General features: G+C 38.4%; 1 protein-coding gene and 1 long non-coding RNA gene across 2 annotated transcripts in view; one reads left to right on the top strand and one right to left on the bottom strand.

The window, feature by feature from the left end:
* Positions 1-24,502, top strand: part of LOC110678291 — a 74,675-nt gene that overhangs the window by 27,939 nt on the left and 22,234 nt on the right. The gene's annotated exons all lie outside the window — the stretch shown is intronic.
* The window catches only part of LOC5566636 (WD repeat-containing protein 20), a 76,730-nt gene that overhangs the window by 11,537 nt on the left and 40,691 nt on the right, over positions 1-24,502 (bottom strand). Inside the window, exon 2 of the mRNA XM_021850933.1 lies at positions 13,154-13,336. Coding sequence (XP_021706625.1) covers positions 13,154-13,336 — 183 coding nt within the window. The remainder of the gene's footprint in view (positions 1-13,153; positions 13,337-24,502) is intronic.

The following is a 24,502-nucleotide window of genomic DNA, read 5'->3' on the forward strand; positions in this document are numbered from 1 at the left end:
ATTAACTGAGAGCTTTCTTTGCCGATTGACCATTTTTGCATGTGTATATTGTGTGGCAGGTACGAAGATACTCTATGCCCTGGGAATCGAGAAAATTTCCTTTACGAAAAGATCCTCGACCAGCGGGATTCGAACCCCAGACCCTCAGCATGGTCATGCTGAATAGCTGCGCGTTTACCGCTACGGCTATCTGGGCCATACCGTTAAGGCAATAAAATATTTTAGAATAAATCAATCGCAAACGGAATCAAATTAATAAACTTGTGGTATTCTATTATATTTTAACTCGCTTTGCTTTATTTTCCTGAATTTCTGTGAAACGAAATGAAAACCCAATAGAAATCTAAACTACTGTTGCATGCCTATTAAAACTATTGAAACAATCACGTAGCGGTTACGTGAAATCTTAGTGACCTCGAGGTCCGCGGAATTGAGTTCCGGCACCCAACATTCACGTAGCTGTTACCTGAAAAGTGCGATGGAAAAAAACTACGTATGTTTTCACGTAGCCTTGGCGTTTGGATTATTTTGAGTGTACCGATGTCAGGTGAACTGAGGAAGCATTAATTTTTCCGGATTTTTCACGTAGCCCTGACGTTTGGATTTTTTTAAATGTAATTTACTATTGATTCGCAACTAAATTTGGTAAAGTGATTTGTCAAATTTAGTCTACTTTCAGAGACTATGAGAACGTTTTTTAGAAATATTATGTTGACAATCCAATCTCGCATGCAGTATCCTGTGGGCTTCGTGGCCTTGCGGTTAGGGGCGTTAGTCGTCTAGGCGTATTGTGCCACGAAGTGTGGGTTCGATTCCCGCTCCAGTCGGTGGAAACTTTTCGTCAAACGAAACATTCATCACTGGACTACTGGGTGTTTCGTGTTGTTCGTTGCCTAATGTTAGTGATCGTTCAGACTGTGCAGCCTATGTGCTGAAGACGGTGTAAATTGTCTTGTCTAACGGCGTATACGCTGCCATAAAAGGCCGAATCACAGAACGCCGACTCACAAAAGGCCGATGACATTGCAGTCTACACAGAGGCGTCGCATGGCCTAATTATCAACCTATGCACTTATAATTTATTGTCAGTTTTGTTTTTATTATTATTATTATAGCTTTATTAAGGAGATTTTCAGCCCTAGGCTGGTTCATCTCCGTCAGTTTTGTTTTTGCCATTATTAGGTATACATCTAGGGGCGGGACAGCTTTACTCAGAGCAACATTTTGAACACAGAGCAAGCATGAGTAACTCGCTTTTTGTTCACAACTAATAACGATTACTTGGATCTGAATAGTCAAGAGTGCAAAACACAGTACTAAATACGTGAAATGTTTTTTTTTTGTTACAGCTAATTTAACTCATTTTGCATTTCAGATTATGAGAATAAAGCTTGCGGTGGGTCACATTTGTTTGTCCCAGTGAAAATGGCAATTTCCTAATTTCATCAAGACAACTTTACCGTGCTGAATCGAAATGCCGGACGCTTTGAAAGCCGGACACTGGCCTTTTTCAAGGTGGTTGTAACCCAAATTGCTACTTTTTCGTTTGAAATCCATGATTAGGATGTCTTCTATTGGCGAATGGAAAACTAATATGAAGCCCCATTTATTGAATCTCTAAAGTTGTACAACTTCGATTGCTCTGGTCAATCACGGAATAGCAACTACGAATTGACGGTCATCTATGCTCATGCTTATCCATAATTAAGATGTTTTCTACATTATCCATGCATAAAAGTTGCAGAATTTTTTTTTGTGTTTTTTAAGGCCGGTGTCCGGGATTCGAGGCATCCGGACATTTCAAATCAACCCATGGTGGGTCTTGCGTCCAAGCCAACCGCCGTGAGCTTCGGAGTGAAAAACTTTCGATAAAATATAACAAAGCGCATTCATATGCTTAAGAACATTGCGATCTAATCGTAGTAATAAAGTGATTAATGGTGAACGAATTTAAATTTATTTTTTTCTGGGAAATGAAATATTCGTTGAAAATATTCGTAATACCGTGTTGTAATAGAGAGAGCATAGATAGCAGTTGCAACGCTTATTGAGTAGGAAAACGTTCTTCGGGAAATGTGCACTGAAGCGGGATCTTAATTCGCATTTCTAGATAAACTTAGATTCAATCTGATGCTATTAGCCACACGGGTCCCGGCTCCACGAATTGAATAACGGATGCACCACTTTCATAAAACATTTTTACTCAGCACAACAGCTTCTGGAACTATTCAGTATAAAAATCAAACATTTTCGGAACAGACATTTTTAAGTAGCTCGGATTCTACAAATTAGAGATGGGCAAAATGGTACAATTTTAAGAACGAATCGTAGATGACTCACTCACAAAAGTGAGTCGACTCTTTTGATCGATTCAGTGAGCTATTTAAAACATCAGAACAAAATCATGTATTTCTTCTAAAAAATAATATATGTAACAATTTTTGAATAAGATAATTTTTAATAAAGCTACAGCAACTATTTATGCATATCTGGGGTACTTGACTATGATAAGTATAACTCAAAATTATGTAATTTTTTAGGCTCATTTTTGAGATTCTAATGAATCGTGACTCTTTTGAGAAGAACCGTGATTCGTTCACTCAATTTTGAGAGTCGACTCTTTTGAATGATTCGTGAGTGAGTTACCCATCTCTACTACAAATTCCAAGGCTACAAGCACTGTTCCACGTTTTCCAAGGTTTCCTAACCAATATCTATCCGTAAATTAGAAGGAATAATTTTTTGTTAATAAGAACGCACATCATTGACGGCTTCAGTTTTCAAATAGCAACGACATATTACGGGTACGGGTTGCTATGAGCATATGAAATCAAGCAACCAGAGTTACTCAGAGTTGCTCAAAATCTCACTCGAGAGCTTGCTCAAAAGCAAAAGCTGTCCCACCCCTAGGTATACATTGAATACAAACCATTTTTGAGGTTAGCCAAAATGTGTGTTCAATGGTTACTGATACTAGTTTTCAAATATGATTTTCTTTTAGTTTTTCAGTTGATTCAAAGCATTTAAGATTTTAGATGCTAAATAAATTGTTTAATTTGATTTTTTTTTATTTGAATTTTTTAATTTCAAATATTAGTCGTCATTATGGAAAATTGTAAAAATGAGTATGAAAATAATTCAAATTATGAGGGTCATTCGTGACGGTTTATGTTAATTGTCTGGTTGTCATCTGATTGACCATCGCAAGCACCACTGCGCTAATGCTGTATGTTGAAAGCGAGGTTTTCAACTACAAATGCCAGTGTGTAAGTAGCCAAAGCGTCAACTCTGGCCGGTGCACAGTCTTGCTACATCACCCGATTCGATCAGTGCAAGCGTGCGGATCCACGAGAGAGATCCATTTTGCTTGCTCTATTTTGGCCCCCCGCCTTCAGAACCACCACGCTTGTGGTGTGATGCGCAAGTGTGATTTAAACAGTCGACTAGTAGGGTGATGTGCTAGTATCGTATTAAGCTTTGATCAGCTAGAACCTGCAAATTTCCCAGTATTGCAGTGAACGATGCTGATACAATCCGACGCCAAATAATTCTTTCACAAAACGGCTTTCGCATTGTACAATAAGATTTTGATAGAGCTTGATCGCCTTTTTGGAAATAATGCAATGAAATTGCATCTTGCCGTATTCTCAATTCGTCGTATGGTTTTCATATCTGTCGCAATCAGTTTTCAGATTCGTCTAATAACTTACGGCTCACTGTGATATAGTGAGTGGTCAAAACACAACACATTCAACAAGGCGTTTGTGAGAATCGTTCATGAAAATCCGAACCTAATGTGCGATGAGTGCGCCAAATTAATGAAAATTGCGAGGTTCAAATCGACGGTTTCTTCATTTGGTGAAGCTATTAACGCTATTACCGAAAAACAAGAATCTGTGCATGCTGAGATCAAGAAAGAACTAGCCAAACAAGGACAGCAAATCGCGCAGCTATCCATGCGCATCACCCCGTTAACTCCAATTCTTTCCCAAGAACCTGGTACTTCCTCACGACAACCGCCCTTGAAAAGACGCCGTGATGACGGTTCGGTTTCCAACAAACCTCTCGTCGGGGGCACTAAAATAGTGGCTGATGCAAACGTGCTTACCGTGCCTGAGCCCATCGAGCTTTTCTGGGTGTATCTCTCTCGTATTCACCCTAGTGTTAAACCGGATGCGGTTGAACAACTGGTTAAGGATTGCTTGCACTGTGAAGGAATCATCAAAGCGATTCCGCTTGTTAAGCAGGGAATCGATACCAATCGCCTGAACTTCATCTCATTCAAAGTCGGCATTGACCCTAGCCTTCGCGAAGCTGCGCTCAACGCGGACACATGGCCGAAAGGAATACTGTTTCGCGAGTTTGAAGACAGCACATCAAAAAACTTGTGGCTGCCACGCCAAAACACGCCTGCTATCCTGATTTCCCCAGATCCAGCCAGCTCGCCATTTTCAACTCCGGTATCCGGCATTGTACCGAGCTGTTAACACCTGAATGCTGTAAACCAGAACGCACTGCCTGTCGCATTATGGGAGCCCTCGAACCTCTCGACACAGTCGCGCAAGCTGCTTCCCGCCATCTCAGCTGTTCTGGTCCTGTTGTCGAGTATGGTAACAGGGTCTCCCAACCCTCTCACACAGGCAAGTATTCATCGTTTAGTAGCTCTTCTCCGCTTGATCAGTTCTCACGTTCTAGCGCTGTGGATCCCTCTGCCACCACGAGTAATCGCTTGTATAGTCAAATCGCTGCGACCATGGCCTCCTCATATCTGGAGTCCGCCGACAATTATCTCATTTCCATCGACGGCCCTTCAATAGAAGCTCACTGCGCAACCCAGCTATTTTCACAACCAGGACGCACTGTATACAGCTTTTTGGAAGCCCCTGATTCCTCTAGCGAAGTCGTGCCATCTCCCGCCATCGCTCAGCACAGTCGTCCTGGTCCTTTAGCTAGATGCGGATCAGGGGTCTTCCATCGCGCACTCACAGGCAAGTACATTCAAGCCTCTGTTCCTTCGTCGCCTGATGCGCCCTCAATTTTTAGTGTCAACGACGATATTTCAACTTCATCTGCTGCTGGACAACCAGAACGCATCGTAGAAAGCTTCATGGAAGCCCTCGATCCCTCCGCTACAGTCCTGCCTCTTGCTGCCCACGTTCATCACAGTCGTTCTGGTCCTGTAGTCGGTAACGGAGAGAGGGTCTTCCAACAACCCGACTCTGGCGAGTATTCACCTGTTTCAACATGCACTCATTCGACACCTGACGCACTATTGCATTCCAGAATAAGCGAACCTTCGGCAGCGACTTCGAAACTAGACATCGTTCTGTACTACCAAAATGTCGGCGGCATGAATACAAGTATCGACGATTATCGCTTAGCCGTCTCGGATGCCTGCTACGATATTATCGTCTTAACCGAGACTTGGCTTGACTCTAAAACGCTTTCTAATCAGGTATTCGGATCCGGTTACGAGGTATTTCGTTGCGATCGGAATCCAAACAATAGCTGCAAACGCACCGGAGGCGGTGTTCTTGTGGCGGTTCGCTCTGGACTGAGAGTGAAAGCTCTTGACAACGACCTGTGGAGGTGCTTGGAACAAGTCTGGGTATCTATCCAGTTCGACGGTCGTACATTGTTTTTGTGCGCCTTGTACATTGCACCCGATCGGGTGCGCGACGTCGAACTTATTAATGCTCACTGTCAATCTGTGTTCTCTATGATGGAGTCAGCATCCCCGACGGACGAAATAATCATTGTCGGTGACTTCAATCTTGCTGGTGTTTCGTGGAAACCGTCTCACAGCGGTTTCCTCTACCCGGACCCCGAGTGCTCGTCGTTCCATGCCTGTGCGATTAATCTGTTGGATAGCTACAGTGCCGCCACATTGACTCAAATCAATCACGTTGTCAATGAAAATAACCGTAGTCTGGATCTATGTTTCGTGAGTTTCCAAGAAAAAGCACCAATAATTTCCGAGGCTCCGTGCGCCTTTGTAAAAGATGTCGCTCATCATCCTGCGTTGATGATATCTATTGAAGGCTACCAGATATCCGAATTCGACGATCGCCTCTGTTTCGTACAACTTTGTGAAAGCCGATCATCGTAGCATTGCAGATGTCCTGTCAAGTATCGATTGGGCAACTATTCTTGACCCCGCGATGTTGAAGTCGCTGCAACTACTTTTTCAAATGTTCTCTCATATGTCATCGACAGGCATGTACCAAAGCGCATACATCTTCAAGACGCACATCCTCCCTGGCAAACAAAAGAGCTTCGCCAACTTAAGTCGCAGAAGAGAGCCGCTTTAAGGAAACTAACAAAGCATCGAACGCTTCCTCTAAGGGACGATTATGTGAGGATCAATAACGAATATAAAAGATTAAGTCGCTTATGTTACTCTCAGCACCAGCGAGATATAGAGCTTAAACTTAAAAATAAGCCCAAATCCTTCTGGAAATTTGTAAATGAACAACGTAAGGAATCTGGCCTTCCGTCGTCTATGGAGCTGAACGGAGAAATCGCATCTACCACGCAAGAAATCTGTCAGCTGTTCGCTGAAAAATTTGCCAACGTTTTCAACGATGAGGGCATCACCGAGGACCAAGTAAGCCGCGCAGCCAGTTATGTTCCTCTGAATGGTGAATCGTTGAGTGCTATCGACGTACAATTCGACGCGATCACCAAGGCCACTTCAAAGCTCAAATCCTCAAATAATCCGGGGCCAGACGGTGTCCCCTCCGCACTCCTGAAAAAACACATCGACAACTTGCTAGTTCCTCTCCGTCATCTTTTTCAAATGTCGCTTTCCAGTGGCACTTTTCCGTCCTGCTGGAAAACCGCATACATGTTCCCAGTACATAAAAAAGGAAGTAAACACGACGTGAATAACTACCGAGGAATTGCGGCGCTGTGTTCCGTCTCGAAACTTTTCGAGCTTGTCGTTATGGAACCTTTGCTCTCACACTGTCAGCAGTATCTCAGCCCCGACCAGCATGGTTTCACTGCGGGCCGGTCAACTACCACTAATTTACTGTGCCTCACATCCTACATCACTAATAGCATGACGGAACGTACGCAGACGGATGTCATATACACCGATCTCTCTGCTGCATTCGACAAGCTGGACCACGCTATCGCGATCGCAAAACTCGACAGACTTGGTGTCAGCGGCAATTTGTTATGTTGGTTCCGGACGTACCTCACCGGTCGTCAATTATTGGTTTCAATTGGCGATTTCAAATCTAGTAGCTTTTCTGCTTCTTCTGGCATCCCACAAGGTAGCCATTTGGGTCCGTTGATCTTTCTGTTGTATTTCAACGATGTTCATCTGCTAATCAAAGGTCCTCGTTTGTCTTACGCCGACGACCTAAAAATGTTCCTACAGATCCGCTCTACAACCGACTGCCACTTTTTGCAACAACAGATTGACGCTTTCGCTAACTGGTGCTCTCTTAATAGGATGGTAGTTAACCCAGTCAAATGTTCAATTATAACGTTCTCACGACTGAAGCAGCCGACCCTATTCGCCTACAGTCTGTATGGGACGATTATCGAACGCGTTAACCACGTGAAAGATCTGGGTGTCATCATGGACTCACAATTGTCTTTCAGGCAGCATGTGTCGTACACCGTAGACAAGGCGTCCAGAACCCTTGGATTTATTTTCAGGATCGCCAAAAACTTCACGGACATCTACTGCCTAAAGTCGCTTTATTGCTCCCTCGTTCGTTCCACTCTGGAATATTGTTCTGCAGTCTGGTGTTCTGCATACAACAACGGCGCCGAGCGAATCGAGTCGGTTCAACGCCGCTTTCTACGTTTTGCGCTTCGCAAACTACCGTGGACGAATCCGTTCCGCCTGTCTAGTTACGAGAGCAGATGCCAACTAATAGATCTCGAGCTACTCCGCACGCGAAGAGACACAATCAAAGCTTTGACGATCGCCGATACGCTTCAGGGACGAATAGACTGCGCATCAATCCTCGAACAAATCGACTTGAGTGCTCGACCACGACTGCTCCGCAATAGTTCGCTCCTAAGGCTTCCTCTCCGACGGACGAACTACAGTACTAACGGTGGGATCAACGGATTACTGAAACTTTTCAACCGAGTCGCATCAATCTTCGACTTTCATCTCACTCGTGAGTTCTTACGTCGAAGATTTTCATCCTTTTTTTCTGGACGAAACAACTGACAACGGCTTTGAATGTGCTTTAGATTAAGTTTTAGCTCTTGACTTCCATATGTGTTATTTGTAGATTTGACCTTTCTTGTCTCGATTTGTATGTTTTTAACTACCAACATCATTGGGGCCTCACTTTGCCTGTTGATGTAACAAATAAACAAATAAACAAACAAATAACATTAACGCTATTACAAAATGTTTTACTAGAATATATAGATCTATGGGCATCTCTCACCATTCCTTCAGCATGATGAAATATATTAATTTCCTTAAAAATTCATTGTTCGTCACCAAAATTCAGCTCAAACATATAAACACAATTCCTTTTGACCAAACAATCATGACATTTGCTCACAGTGCAGCGAAAACAACACAATCAAAAGAACCGTATTTACGCCGAGCAACGCGCACACATTGATGCGCACAAGCTTTTTTTCTCAGTAGGTCCGGAGTGAAGTTTTAATGAAAAAGTGCGTTTTTTATAGAAAAATCCAGATTGAATTCTTGTAAGTATCTAAACATTTCTTGTAAGAATTACAAAAAAGTTCGTAAAAATCACAAAACAAACTCCTGAAGAAATCTTTGGAGTAATATGTGGAAGAAATTTACAGTAAAACGAGCAGTAATACTTGTCGTAATGTCACGAGAAATTCAAAAAAGTCTTAGTGAAATGTATGTTCAAATGAGGAATCAAACTCCCGTTCGGTCCAGGATCTTTTCGTAATGGAAATTTCCTTGAATTCCCTGGGCATAGAGTATAATCGTACCTGCCACACGATATACGAATGCGAAAATGGTGTCTTTGGCAACTTTGGCATAGAAAGCTCTCAGTTAATAACTGTGGAAGTGCTCATAAGAACACTAAGCTGAGAAGCAGGCTCTGTCCCAGTGGGGACGTTAATGCCAAGAAGAAGAAGTTTATTAGTAATCTTAATGTTCTTATGAGCTCTTGAATACTTGTTACGCCCTTTGTCAGCAGCAATCATTCTTCTACCGTTTGGTTGCTGTCCGAACTCTCGGACCTTAAAAATGAAAAACATTCTCTGTATGCATTATACCGGGCAAACGTCTGGATTTGTTATTTGCATGACACCGATTAAATGCTATGAATACCCTTCGGATATCTGAGACTTTGGCGGCCTTGTGCCGCCTCAGTTCCTCTATCCTCAATGCGTCTTCGCCGCATGAAAATTTTGCACTGTTTACTGACATGACCGCATTTAAAAAGGAACTGACTTTTTTCGTATTCAAGCTTTATTCTGCAGGTTTGTAATTTTCAACTTTAATTCGGCCTTCTCTGATTCGGTCTTTTGTTATTCAGCGTGATAATCCCCTCTGAACACCAACCAAATCGGAGTCACATTTTTTCGACAATTTTCAGAACAAACGAATTCCAACAATTTTCAAAACATGTAAATTTTAAATTGAGACAACGAATTTATATTTGAATACTTTGTGTATAAGCATTGAACTTACCTTTCATTGGCGTTCAAATTCAATCAATCAATAATTTTAAAGAACACTGAACAGGTTTAAAATATTCTTTGAAGAATCCTAAACCTGCTATATTTAACCAACTAAATACGCCATCTTAAAAACACTGCATAATTCCACATCTGCAAACCATACTATCGGAAAACCTTTAAGGACTGTTTATTTTATAAAGTGGACACCTTGTACAATGCAATATCTTTTTAATTTATCAATGAAATCACAATCGGTTTTCTGTATATTGTTCGACTAATATTGTACAATACTGTGATAATAAAAAAGCCACCAAAGTAATTAAATTTCACACTAAAAAGGCACAATGTTTAGAACGGTCGATTTTTGGAGGTTATGAAAATCAATGATTATTACAAATTGGCTGTAAAACTCGATAATCTATATTTTTTATTTTCATAAAAGGCTTATTCTTCGAAAGTATCATCAATCAGAAGCCTGCTGAAAAATATCAAGTTATTTGTGGAGCAACAATTTTCCAGATATCATAAAATCATTTTTCACTGATTTTTTAGAGAAAAATATTTTGAATTTAAATGGAACTGATATGAGCAGAATTTTTAAGTTCAAAGTACGTTCTGACGGAAGAACTAATGAAGTATCAATATAAAAAATAACCAACGCTTTCTTAAAGTTGCTTATTAAGTCCCTGCGTCATATTTTATGTACAATTGAAGAACATATACTTTATTTTTTGAAGACCTCTCAAAGCACAATGACAACAATTTAAATTGGGAACACTGCTGTAATAAAATCGAATTTATTTTCCGTGCATTTTTTTCATAATTTCAAGATTTCATTTCAAAATATTTGGAGAAAAACGCTTACAATTTGCTGTAGATCGATAAATATGCGTACATGATTTTTAAAGTATGAGCTTTTTTCATAAAACGACCATAAAGATTAAAATTTATACCTAAGAATCCGGTTAAAACTCACGATTTAGCTCTCTATTATACAAATGTATATTTAGTAATCTAAACCAACTTTCAACACGCTTTTTACTTTACTTTTTTGCTGAGAGTAAAAGGATGGTGTATCAGCAAATTTAGCCTTTATGGATATATTACTAGGGTGACCTAGTATCAGAGAATGGTGAAATATTATTGATTTTTCTTAAGCTCAGTAGAATAATATAGGATACCAACAAACATTTTTTTTTTGTCGGTGGCGATAGGGGTAGTACTGGCACTCTTAATCTGCCCTAAGCTCCTTCCCAGCATTTGTTTTTATAAGCCTCTATTGCGTTCATCACACAGACGTTCCTAAGCAATGTTGCTCAAATGGTCACTGTGTACCCTAGCAGCAATCAGCCCTTACCGTAGTTTTGCAGTCCAGTAGTTCAGACTACTATCAAACTATGATAAGGCCCGAAATGCTACCAGAGTGTTTAAAGTGAAGAACGAAATAGTTTTATTAAAAGGTCCTCATTCCCCATTTCATTTCGTCACTCACTATCGTCACTTTTATTTTCGACACTATCACGTATATCACCGATTATCACTCATCAACTTTCGTAATACACTTCAGATATACATTCCATTATATCACTTTTCACATCACACCATTTTCATATAAATTCATTGTTATTACCATTAACCATCTGTTAGCAATACTAAGTAATTAAAAGATATTCAATTTAAATGTTCCATTATTTTTGTTGCTGTAGAGTCATTACTGTTCAAACTACAATTTAGAACTATCACGAAAGTTACAGTAAAACAAAATCACTTCGATCCATTCTTCTGCACTCGCTGTCATGATTAACACTTTTATCATGCATGTTTGAAGAACTAGGCAATAATGTTTATGTTCAGAGAAATGATTGCAAAATGTATTATGGCCATTATTAAATTAGTAGAGTTCACATCATCATTATTATATTTTTAACAAAACTATCAGAATCACTTCCAATTTCATTTTCAATTTTTCTTCACCATAGATATTAGTATAAAATCACTATTAGCACCCTCACAATCACTAAATTTAATAACAACGCGCAGTTCCACCAAACACCCATTCTTTTGTTGGATTATAAAACGATTGATCACACGTTAGCTTCGAAACTTAACAACCATTACTGATTAGTACAACCAGCACTGGTTTATAAGTAACTAATGAGCCCTGGCGGTCCCTCCGTTCGAAGAGGACCTGATAATATGCCGAAACATATTAACAGATCCTCCGCCTGAATGCAGCCGTTTCATGAAAAATCATGAACCGTTAGAGGTGTGCCAAAGTATTGGGAAGGTGATATGTTTCACAGACGGGTATTATTATGGTGCACCTTCTACTTTGGCACCGTCAAACCCTGTGATCGTGGCCAGGGAATAAAGGATACCAACACACAATTTGTTCATAAAATTGAGGATTTTTGTTACGCGAAAAATAATGCTTAACCTCGACGAACAGTTTTCCTTATGAGTTTTTGGAAAAACTATTTAGTTCTTCAACCAAAAGCATTTTGTAAGATTTTATATTTTTATACCATTGTAGAATAATAGTTGAACGATGCACAGAAAACCGATTACGATTTTATCATTGAATAAAAAAGATATAGCATAAACAAAGTGTTCACTTTATAAAATGAACAGTCCTTATGGCTTTTGGTTCATATCCAATTCACAGTATAACCCATATATACGAAAAGGTATCATAATAAGTTGTATGAAGCTTTTTACATAAATTGCAATGGACACACAGATAGGATTTCCATTATTCTCAATGTATGTTACATTTTTAATACTTTTTATGATATTTATTGTCCAGGGGTTTTGACCCCTTAGCCAACACCCCCCTTGGTTGCGCCACTGGTCCCATAAATCAGTTATGTATGTAATGCGCTTTTCAGTATGATAGGGAAGGTGTACAGGTATTCGCCATATACCAATTATGCGCCACCACGGATTATATACCGTTTTACGACATATATGGCTGCCAATTGTTTAGTGTTCGCTAAATTGCTTTAAGATGAACATTCTTGGAATCCGTAAAACTTGCTAAAAAAATAATAGAAAAAAAAATCATTTTCCTTAAAATGTTTGCTCCTTTGCACCTATTTTTGCCATGGTGTTCCTGATTCGCCACCCTCCATAAGAATTCAACGCAGGTGGCGAATTCAGGGACTGAAATTAAAAACGTGGCGAATATTGGTGCAAGTGGTCCAGTATTCGCCACCCCCATTTTTAATACAAAAACAAAGTTTCTGATTGGTTCTTATATTTTTCCTGCTGAATATGAATTGAAAGCTTTCGTTTAATGTATTGACAGTAATCAAAAGTCTTTTGATGTATGTATAAACAATATTTTTCCTTAGGGTGGCCAAAACTGGTACACCTCCCCTATACAATTTTGTTATATTGATAATGTTGAAACACACATTGAAGAGCTCAGTTTAATCAAATTATTGATTAATGTATCAGGCACTAGTAATCTTTTTCCGGTATTATGTTTTTCACTTACCTCTTCGTTGTACAGCTTTCCTTGTTCTCGCCTTCCAGGATAAACCAACTGTATCTGTCCTGTGCTAAATCCCACAAGAAGTGGAGCACCTTCGTACGTAGCAGCAGCTGCATTAAAATCGTGACAGCTAGGATTTGTGCCTTTGTACAATTTTTTATCGATAGGTTTGCTCAAATCCGAAGCCTGCAATAAAGAGATGCAAACAAAATGGTTTGAAAACAGCGAGTAGGTATAAGATATTAGATATCACCGCAGCTTTTTTTCGTTATTGTCGTGACCACTCTTTTCACCAGTTCACTAATTTTTCGAATAACAGCGAATTCTACAATCCTCCAGTACTGAATTAAATTGCTGCTAATAAACAGCGAAATCCAAAAAACATGTCTGTTCGTGCAAATTTTATCCAACAGAGAGATGTCCCAGAGCGGTCAGGGTGCTTTCGAACCTTTACATATGCTTCGTTCCGACGCGCTCGTGGCTGACCTCGTTTTTTCTTCGTGTAAATGAATATCCCGAAACTCAACCGAATGCTACCCTACACGAGATAGTCGTCGTTTTATCGCTCCCTATTTCCACTACACTCTGGATATTCGTTCTCTGCTTATGCGTTTTCAGAGAATCCTCTCCGGTGTATTCTAGTTCGTACGCTCTCCATCGCCACCGTTCTCTCCGTTCTCTGATCGCATATTATACATACATACGGTTCCATTGCCAATCACCCGAGGCCGAAACTCTGGAAGATTCGGTCTCGCTGTCTACTGGCACGACGACTAAGCATTCACATCGACCCAACACAATACAAATAACCAAATCACAGGCGAACGCGCTCTGCGAGATATTTCGACCAACGACGAAGCTATTCTGGTAGCTTATTCTATCGTTTCATTTTTCTTTAACGGATATTGTAGCATGCTTCAATTTATTTTGAAACTGTCATGTCTACCTATCTCAAGTGATATTCCTTATGACTCTGGTACCTTTTACTTGTTCGTACCTACGGGATTTCTGAGCTATAAATACTGGCTACCGTAGGGGCAGAAGAGAGACTTCCCGGACTGTGGACTGATTAACATATTATTTTATTCTTTATTTACAGGATATAAAAGTGGCGACGAGGATCATGGAAACGTGTGTTGGCGATTATCGTTTTTCTTTGAGGTGGCGAGTTTGCCCATTTTATTTTTTTGAGTGTGGTGAAATTACCAATTTGAGTTGAACTAAATTATTCTTCAGAGCCGACGAAATTGTCGTATATTGTGAACATAGTTGTTCTTTTGTGAAGCGATTGCTATATTGAGATGAACGAAATTGTTCTTTAGTGTTGACGAAGTTGTCAAATGAAATGCTGAGCAGAGCAGTATGAATCCAATGATTTGAATGTCTTGTTGTAGTCATAAAATAATTACTTTGAAGTTACAGATGTAGAATTTTTTGTGTATATTTTCGATTGTTCGTTGTATGAGTTGTTGTAACATGAAGGCGGCTTTTTAAAGAGTTATTAGAAAGTTTCTAGAGGAGAAAGGACTGTCATGTCTACCTATCTCAAGTGATATTCCTTATGACTCTGGTACCTTTTACTTGTTCGTACCTACGGGATTTCTGAGCTATAAATACTGGCTACCGTAGGGGCAGAAGAGAGACTTACCGAACTGTGGACTGATTAACATATTATTTTATTCTTTATTTACAGGATATAAAAGTGGCGACGAGGATCATGGAAACGTGTGTTGGCGATTATCGTTTTTCTTTGAGGTGGCGAGTTTGTCCATTTTATTTTTTTGAGTGTGGTGAAATTACCAATTTGAGTTGAACTAAATTATTCTTCAGAGCCGACGAAATTGTCGTATATTGTGAACATAGTTGTTCTTTTGTGAAGCGATTGCTATATTGAGATGAACGAAATTGTTCTTTAGTGTTGACGAAGTTGTCAAATGAAATGCTGAGCAGAGCAGTATGAATCCAATGATTTGAATGTCTTGTTGTAGTCATAAAATAATTACTTTGAAGTTACAGATGTGGAATTTTTTGTGTATATTTTCGATTGTTCGTTGTATGAGTTGTTGTAACATGAAGGCGGCTTTTTAAAGAGTTATTAGAAAGTTTCTAAAGGAGAAAGGACTGTCATGTCTACCTATCTCAAGTGATATTCCTTATGACTCTGGTACCTTTTACTTGTTCGTACCTACGGGATTTCTGAGCTATAAATACTGGCTACCGTAGGGGCAGAAGAGAGACTTCCCGGACTGTGGACTGATTAACATATTATTTTATTCTTTATTTACAGGATATAAAAGAAACATGCTAGAATTCGCTAATCATGTTTCATCGATATTAGTTATTTTTCTCATGTTGTCCACTTGAGCTTTATCTACTACAGTTATATAAAACAAACAAGAGATTTTATCATTCACAATACTCCTAGTGGCATGAGTGTCTACAGCAGAATTAGAAATCGCATGGAACTTTGCTGAAGATGCATTTTGATCTTCAATTGAAACTACGGTACACATACACTTAAATCACTTTAGGCATCACTGGGCATAGAGTATCATCGTACCTGCCACACGATATACACATGCAAAATCGTGCTGTGCGTACACAAATTGTCTCTGCTCTTAGAAGTTTTTGTAACTACCTAAAGCAATAAAACAGTACTTTTCAGTGCTACAAAAACAGTACTTTTCAGTACCATGACCCCACAGTTATGGATCAAATAGTGTGGAGTTCAACCTATAAAATTCAATAAAACAACATGGAAAACGTAAAGTTGTAATTTAAAAACACGAATTGAATCGTTGCAAGTTGGAACTTCGGTTAGTAAACTGTCTTGAGTGTAATATTTACATACAATTGCATAAAAATTAAAAATTGTATGGGTTTCTGAACACCATATTATGGATCAATTTTCATATTATGGATCAAATTGTGACATATTACGGATCAGTGCGCAAAATCAAGAGATTTTCAACTCAATGCATCTGTATTGCATGATTTGGTGAAAGTTAACAATGTGTCACATATTACTGCAAAAAAATAGCAAAAAAATAGCTGGAAACAAGGGTAAAATGCCATTATTTTTGGGATACTGTGCTGTAGTAACTGAGACATAGACTGTTCTCGCTCCACATCAACTTTTCCACCCATTTTTGTCTGCTAAAAATGAAATTTACAAACCTTGATGTTTTATTAGTTTTATCCTTAGTGCTATTGTCTGAGAATGTCGAATCCAACGCTTAAAATAACAGAAATCGACATATTTTGGAAGTGATCCATAACCGTGGTAAACAATCATTACCTGGTTCATATTATGGATCACTAGTTAGAAGTGCTAATATTCGGTATTTAGAATCAACAATCAAGAAAAATGTTTTCTAAAGATGAATTCATACTAAATTGAAGAGAACGAGCATGTTTTATACTATAACATTTGAATTTTACCATCTGTGGGAGCTTATTAATGCTGACGGCACTTCTTACAGCAAACGACCATATAATGATAGCTGTGTGGTACCAACTAAACATTTGTCAAATACACCGTAATTTAGCGGTTGAATGTTGTGCTTAACATTTCAAATGGTAGAAGACGAATAGTATAACATAGGAAAAATATGTTTTACGTCAACGTTCATGTTTTGAGTGAGATATCCGATGTTGAACGCCAAAGTGATCCGTCACTGTGGGTGATCCGTAACTGTGTGGGCATGGTACTATTTTTCTACTATTGATCCCATTACTATCCTTGTAATGAACCGTGCCTTCGATTTTTCATGGGACCCGTTAGTGAAAGCTAGCGGTGGTAATCCTTTTTGGACACCGTCTTGGAAAAAACCCTCGTAGATGGTCTCTTCTTCTTTCATTTATTTACTAAACATGGTTGTAATAACGAACAAAAAGAAGGGTGAATCTCTGAATTCACAACTTCCTTCCAAAAAATACTTGGATTTCCTCCAGTCCACGTAATCATTATGGAAAAGTGAACCCAATCTGGCATTCTTCGGGAAAGGTTCACAAGAATATTATATAGTTCATTTTAACAAAAGTGATCTGAATAATATTAAAATCAGTAAATCAATTGTAAACACGCAGCAACAGATACATTGTCATTTCCCATTCTTGAGGCAACAATTCTATCCCGCAACAACAGTTTATCATCACTTGAACAGAACATGACAATGATCGCTCACCGCGTGCCCAGCGAAAGACCTTGTCCTTTTTTGATAATTCTTTAAGGACCAGAGTGATTGCGGTTGCTTCTCCTGTAGCTTTAGGTGCAGTACTTGTACAATTTGATGGAGAACCAAATTCTGATCCTCGTATCATCAGTTTTGCGAGTAAAAGCTTGACAGTAACAGAGAAAAGGTATTGCCAAACAGATAATGAGGCTTTAGGGCTAGTATGCTGCCGTGAATCGCAAGTCAGTCCCATCTGCAAAAAGTAGGCATTGAGAAAATGGGCTTTGAAGTTTCCTAACTCGTTTTCCATACAAATATTCAAAAAATTCCAGTGGATTGAAACATGTCCAAATCTTAATGAAACTTTCACAATTTGCTTTTCACTACGATAGCTTTCCGAGAAAAATATAAAAATGATCAAAACGCGGTTCATTTTTGTATTACACGGTGCGGAAATCTGTGGTGTGACTGATATGCGATTACTATTCATTATGGGACAATTTGACTTGCTGTTTTTTTCATAATGTTTCCGAACAAATCATATTATCTCATTAGTGCAGCTGAAAGAGCATTGGAAGATATGTTGAAAACTGAACTCAACTCAATTTTGACGAAAATGCAGATGGGACTGACTTGCGATTCACGGCAGTATGGTCCGTGGAAAAAATTTCAACGTACTTAATTGGTCGAGAGTTTGAGTTGGAAACCAACCACAAGCCATTAGAAGGTAAAATATCGAAAAGGATCAGGTAATATAGCGGATTCGTTGTCACGCCTCGTACTTGAAGATAATTCAGCTGAATTTGAATCCGATAATCATTTCTTTGCACTTGCTGTTCAAGAATCTGTTACGATTGATGTGAGCGAAATTGAAAAAGTGTCCAAAGTGGACCCAGAGCTGAAGGCGGTAAGGGACTGTTTGGAATCAGGAAATTGGGATAATACGACAGCAAAATTATTCGAACCATTCAAAAATGAGCTGGGCATGATAGAGGACACTATTGTACGAGGAAACAAACTAGTTGTTCCACAAGGATTACGATAAGCTTGCACATGAAGGTCATCCAGGAGAATCAATTATGAAAAAGCGTTTAAGGGACCGATCTTGGTGGCTAGCAATGGATCGTGAAGCCAAAGATTTTGTAGCAAAGTGTGAAGGATGTCAACTGATAGGTTTACCAAGTAAGCCTCTCCCTATGTGTAGACGAGAACTTCCTTCAAAACCATAGATTGATGTGGCTACAGATTTTATGGGGCCTTTGCCTTCTGGAGAGTATTTGTTGGTAACAGTTGATTATTTTAGTAGATATAAATAGGTGGAAGTTATGTCAAAGATCGGTTCACGTGACACAGTCAACAGACTTGATGAAATATTTACTCGATTAGGATATCCAAAAACGATTACCCTGGATAATGCGAAACAAGGATTTTGAGCATTTTGGCATTCATCTTAATCACGCAGCGCCTTACTGGCCACAAGAAAATGGATTAGTAAAGAGACAGAATTGGTCACTTCTGAAAAGGCTGCAGATTAGTAATGCATTGAAGAGAGACTGGAAGAAAGATTTGAACGATTATCTCCTAATGAATTATACGACTCCGCATTCATCTACCGGAAAAACTCCTACAGAAATGTGCTATGCAATAAGATCAAAGCTACCCTCCATTGACGACATAGAGACTATTCCGGAATCGTCGGATTATCGTGATCAAGATAAACTATATAAACAAAAGGAGAAAGAAAGAGATGGATAGTGTAGTGTCTACCCTGTTCTTAATCAATTATTATAACCGTGTTATCGATCAACCTGAAAAGATTACTGAGATGAGAGTACTGAATAAAGAGCTAGCTCAGTCTATGTCTAGAACTAGCCGTTGCATGTGACGGAGGCAAATCTAATATCCACTAGTGTGTTTTTATTTCTAAGTAGAAAAGTTCCCTTTTTTAAGTAGATTGTATAAAATAGTTTTTAGTGGTTTTGTTATCATATTTAACAGTGGCGACGAAGGAAAATCGGACTAAACGTGATAGTGAAAGTACAGGAAGCTCAAACGGAAGGTACTTCCAGTGTGAGTCAGCGTAAGTACTTATAGAGCAGGGTTTCCCAACCGGTGGTCCGCGGACCCCTAGGGGGCCGTGACGACTTCCCAGGGGGTCCGCGAAGCCATTGAAAAAAGGATCGTTTTTTCTCGATTGTTAAAATGGGAGAAAAAACGATACTATGAAAGAAAAATCCTTGCAGATGCCAATAATCCTAGTGTACTGTGGAAAGTTCTGAATGAATTGATTTTTAACAAAGGGCCAAAAGTCGAGAATTACACCTTGAAATGTGACAATAGGTTAATTAATGATGAAAATCACATCTGCTCTGAGTTCAACCAGTATTTCATCAATGTAGTAACAACAATCCTACCATACCGTATCCAACATGTATCTTCAACAGACTATAACATCAGTGCATCTGTTTTCAATTTTACAGTTGTGGATAGTGATACGCTTAAGAAGCAAATCAATCAGTTGAAATGCAAAAGCTCAACTGGATTAGATCTCATATCTAGTAAATTCATTATAAAATTCCAAGACTTTTTACTACCAAAATATGTTGAACTAGTCAACGATTGTATTTCACAAACAACATTTCCAGATATACTAAAAATGGCAAAAATAACTCCGGTGTTTAAAAATGGGGATAGAACCAATGTATCTAACTATCGCCCTATTTCAGTTCTCAATTCTTTGTCCAAGCCATTTGAAAAAGTTTTGCGTGATCAAATCGAAAACTATCTGTATAGAAACGATATAATCCATCAAAACCAATTCGGTTTCGTGCGGAACTCTAGCACATCCATTGCAGCGACAAACTTAATGAATACAATTATAAGCAGTGTTGACCGAGGATTTACAGTATCAACACTTTTCATTGACCTGCGGAAAGCTTTTGACTGTGTTAATCACACTATTCTGTTAAACAAACTTGAAAAAATTGGATTCTCCGCTAATGCCATAAATTTAGTTAAATCGTACTTGAAAACCCGTTTTCAGTGCGTTAAAATAGGTCAATCGCAATCTGCCTTTCAAGAAATTCTATTTGGGGTCCCACAGGGATCAATTTTGGGCCCCACATTATTTGTGATATTTATAAACGATATCAATTTACCTCTTAAAGGGAAATTGCAGTTGTATGCCGATGATGCTGCCATTACTTACGAGTCTACAAATGCTACTCAATTGGCAAACGACATGGAATATGATCTAAATTTAATAAACACATGGTTTGAGCAGAACGATCTATCAATGAATTTAGATAAAACCAATTTTATAGTATTTTCATTAAGAAATGCCCCTCCTGCAATCAATCTAACTTTTAATAATACTATAATATTGCAAAAGGAATGTGTTGACTATCTTGGATTGTGGATCGACCAAGGTTTAAACTGGAAGAAACATATACTTAGTGTTACAAACAAAATAAATTCAATTGCATTCGCCTTACGAAGAGTTAGGAAATATATATCTGTGGATGTGGCATGGAAAATATATTACGGATACATTTATCCCCACCCACTATACATGAACTCCATATGGGGTTGTTCTAAGTCACCCACAATTCATTCTCTAGCTCGTATCCAGAATTCTGTTATTAAAACCATAATGAGGCTGCCAAGATTATTTCCTACAAATCAACTATATTCAGAAAAAATATTGCCGCTATCGTTACTTCATAAATATGAAATCTGTGTGCTTTTTTATAAAATTATTAACAAGAGAACCAAATGTAATTTCACGCTGATAACAGTTTCTGACATACATAATCATCATACTCGACAGCGATCTAACTTACATGTTGTTCTAACAAGAACAAGTGTTGCCAGGGATAGTACTATGATGAAAGGAATCAATTTATATAATTCACTGCCACAAAACATAAAAGAAGAACGCTCCTTCAATATTTTTAAATCCAAGATACGATCCTATTTATTCAATCAATGACTTTAGTGCGTTTATGAACTTTTCTCTTCAGTGAACCCGTACTGTACATAGATGGTACGATTAGCTTTGGTCAAGTTCTAAACACACTTTTAAGCGCTAAAAACTTAATCTTAGTGTGGCCACCTTAGGATAATCAAAAGGAACGCGTGTAGGCGCGGGACTCCAACCGGAGTCATTAACCTACTTACATGGGCTCCTAAGGTTGTTGGTATTCCCACTAAGCTGATGCGAGGTGGGGAAATGGTACCAGTTTGCTGCACTTTAAACGATGTCCATCATATGTCGCGCGAAGATTCAGTTGTGATTGCTTGGTAGTTTAAGTGGTTGGCAAAGTAGGGCTTTAGATAATAAGTAGTATTAAGTAAACTATTATAAAACACACACACACTCAACACTTATTAGCATCACTGCTTAAGCAGCTGCGCACAGTTTAAGAACTTTTTCAGTTGCAATCTCTCAATAAAGAAAAAAAAAAAAAAAAAAAAAAAAAAACTAGAAGATCAAATTAAAAATGAACCCCGATGGTTTGCAAGAGGTATCATTCTAATTAGCGGGAGTGCACGGTGTTTGAAATACATATTTTTGCAATGTAATCGTTTTAACAACACAAATATTAAAAAAAAACTTGCAATGTCATTTTGTCAATAAGAGCTTTAAAAATAGATTAAGATTGTTTCTGGAGGAATCCATAGGTAATTTTTGGCATATTTGCGGATCAATCCTAGGCAGCTTTTTTACCTTCCTGGCGAGCGAGATACTCGAATATTATTATTATTATTATTATCTTTATTATCGAGACTTTCAGCCGGAGGCTGGTTCGTCTCCATCGTTGGGAAAAAGAGGGCTTCGTATTGAGAGGCCCCCCTGTCAAACAAAGTTAATGTACACATTTGGCAGATTATAGATTTAAATATTTCAAGCGTCGAAGTCCATTCGGTAGTCCAATTTGGTAGCCATTCCGGGTCAGCATAGTCGTCATCGAGTATCGTTTAGAAAGTCCTTCATTGGTCCAAATCCATTGTCAGAGTGTGTCAGCATGGTCATCGTATATCGTTCAATAGTTTTGAATCTTGTGATAACATTTGTCAAATTTTGTTGTAAAGTCCCGCATCCTTGATAAAAGATATTATTGCTGCTTCGCTGGAAGCTTCATTCGAAAGCGCATCTCTGATGCTATCTGGGATATTGTGGCGTTCTCGAGGGGCTTGAAAGCAAGGACAATTGATTATCATGTGTTCGACAGACATCGTAGTGTTGCAGACAATGCACTTTTTGCGAAACGGCCGTTCGTTACCCATATTGTGAGTAGCAGTGGCGCGGGAAGTGGGTAGGACAGGTAGGACATGTCCTACGCACAAAAACGCCTTAGTAGGACAGCCAAAGGGTTGTCCTATCCATGATTCAACAAACAAAAAATAAAATAATGCTTTAGAAATTTTCATATTGATTTTATTAAGAATACTTTCAGGGCCCCTACAAGGATGTCTCCAGAAATTCTTCTAGATTTTTCTCTACCTATTCTCCCACAAATTATTCCAGCGATTTTCCAAAGAAAGCTTAGAAGAATTTGCTCCAGGAAATTCTTGAGGACTCCAAAGCTATTTCTTTCATTTTTCCTAAATTTTCTTGAATGTCATCCAGATATTTTTTACTAATCATTCAACCAAATTTACCAGTAGTTACTCTAGGAGATGTTCCAATGATTTCTACAGTATATTTTGCGAGAAGGTTTATTCAAGAGTGTTTGAAAATATAGCCTAAGGATTTTTTTCAAAAAGCCCTGCGAGAATATTTCCGCCTGTTCATGTCGATTACTTCAGAAATTCATCTCATCCTCACAGTTTTCCGAAATTCCTTGATGGGTCTTTTGAAAAAATCTATTTTTTTTCTTCTAGGAATTTTCCAGCATTTCATCCAAATACTCATGCCATTTTACCAGGTCCGTCGCACTCGGGCTCAGATTGGGTACCACTTCTAGTACTGCATTTGGTCCCTCGGTAGTGCAAAAGGTACCCAAGTTTGACACATCGCAGTACACTTTTCACGGCATTCTAGATTACCTTATGAGCCATAAAATTTTGGGCATTTGCAAGGGACATGAAGGTCTTTAATTTGTCTTTGATTTTACCAAAAAATTAAAAAAAAAATCCATGCAGTTTTCAAAAGATTATTCAAATTTTCTCGCCAGTTTGCACTACAGCAATTTTTCCCAATAATTCCTCCGATAATTCCTGATCAAATTTTTATGAAGATTTTGTCCAACATTTTTCGAAAAAAATCTAGAAAAAAAAACCTGTGAAATACTTGTTAAGAAAAACTTACACAAGTCTTATCAAAGGTTATTCAAGTATTTTCCTCAGAAATACCTCTCGGATTTATTTTCCAGAAAAAAAATCCTAGGCATTTCCATGGAAACATTCCTTCAAGAAATCTTTAAAAATGTAAAACCTATTTGAGAAAATCTGAAAGAATCACTGGAGGATTTTTTGTAGAAATCTTTGACGGAATCTCTGGAGCAATTGATGAGGGTATATGAACCCTAGTATACATTATCGAAGAAAATCCCTACAAATTTCTGGAAAGTAATTTATTGAATTTTAGAAGATGTTTTGATCGGGAATTTCGGAGCATGTCTCAAGGAAATCGATGAATGAATCGCCGGTTAAAGTTTTGAAGAGTTAGGATTTCTTGTAAAATGTCTCAAATGTTGAAACTCAGATGCTTTATGAAACAATCTTTGGAGAAATTCCATTTCTGTGGTACTCCTTGGGAAAATGGCCATTTTTGAGGTTTACTTGAAGTATCCTGTTATTGAAGAAATTCCATAGGAAAATTCGTGGAGAAATTCCTTGGGAAATAATCATTAAATGAACTCTGTTAAACATTTCAGGAGTATTATCTGATCATATGGGCAAATACATGAATATGTTTCTGATGAATGTCCGTCCAAGCGAAAATCATGAAAAAAAAACACATACAGTAATACTTGTCGTAATGTCACGAGGAATTCTCGCAAAAAGTATTTGATCTTAGAGTTATGTATGTTCTGATGCTATTTACGGTCTCTTTTTAATTCCTTTTAGGTTTCTTTATTCTAGCAAGAGGTCTATAATTTCCTATTTTAAGGCACTCAGTCGCTACCAGCCCTGTAAAGCATGAAAATCTGTTGAGCGGAAAAATCAACTG

This window comes from Aedes aegypti, chromosome 1 (assembly GCF_002204515.2).
Source record: "Aedes aegypti strain LVP_AGWG chromosome 1, AaegL5.0 Primary Assembly, whole genome shotgun sequence".
Taxonomy (NCBI): domain Eukaryota; kingdom Metazoa; phylum Arthropoda; class Insecta; order Diptera; family Culicidae; genus Aedes; species Aedes aegypti.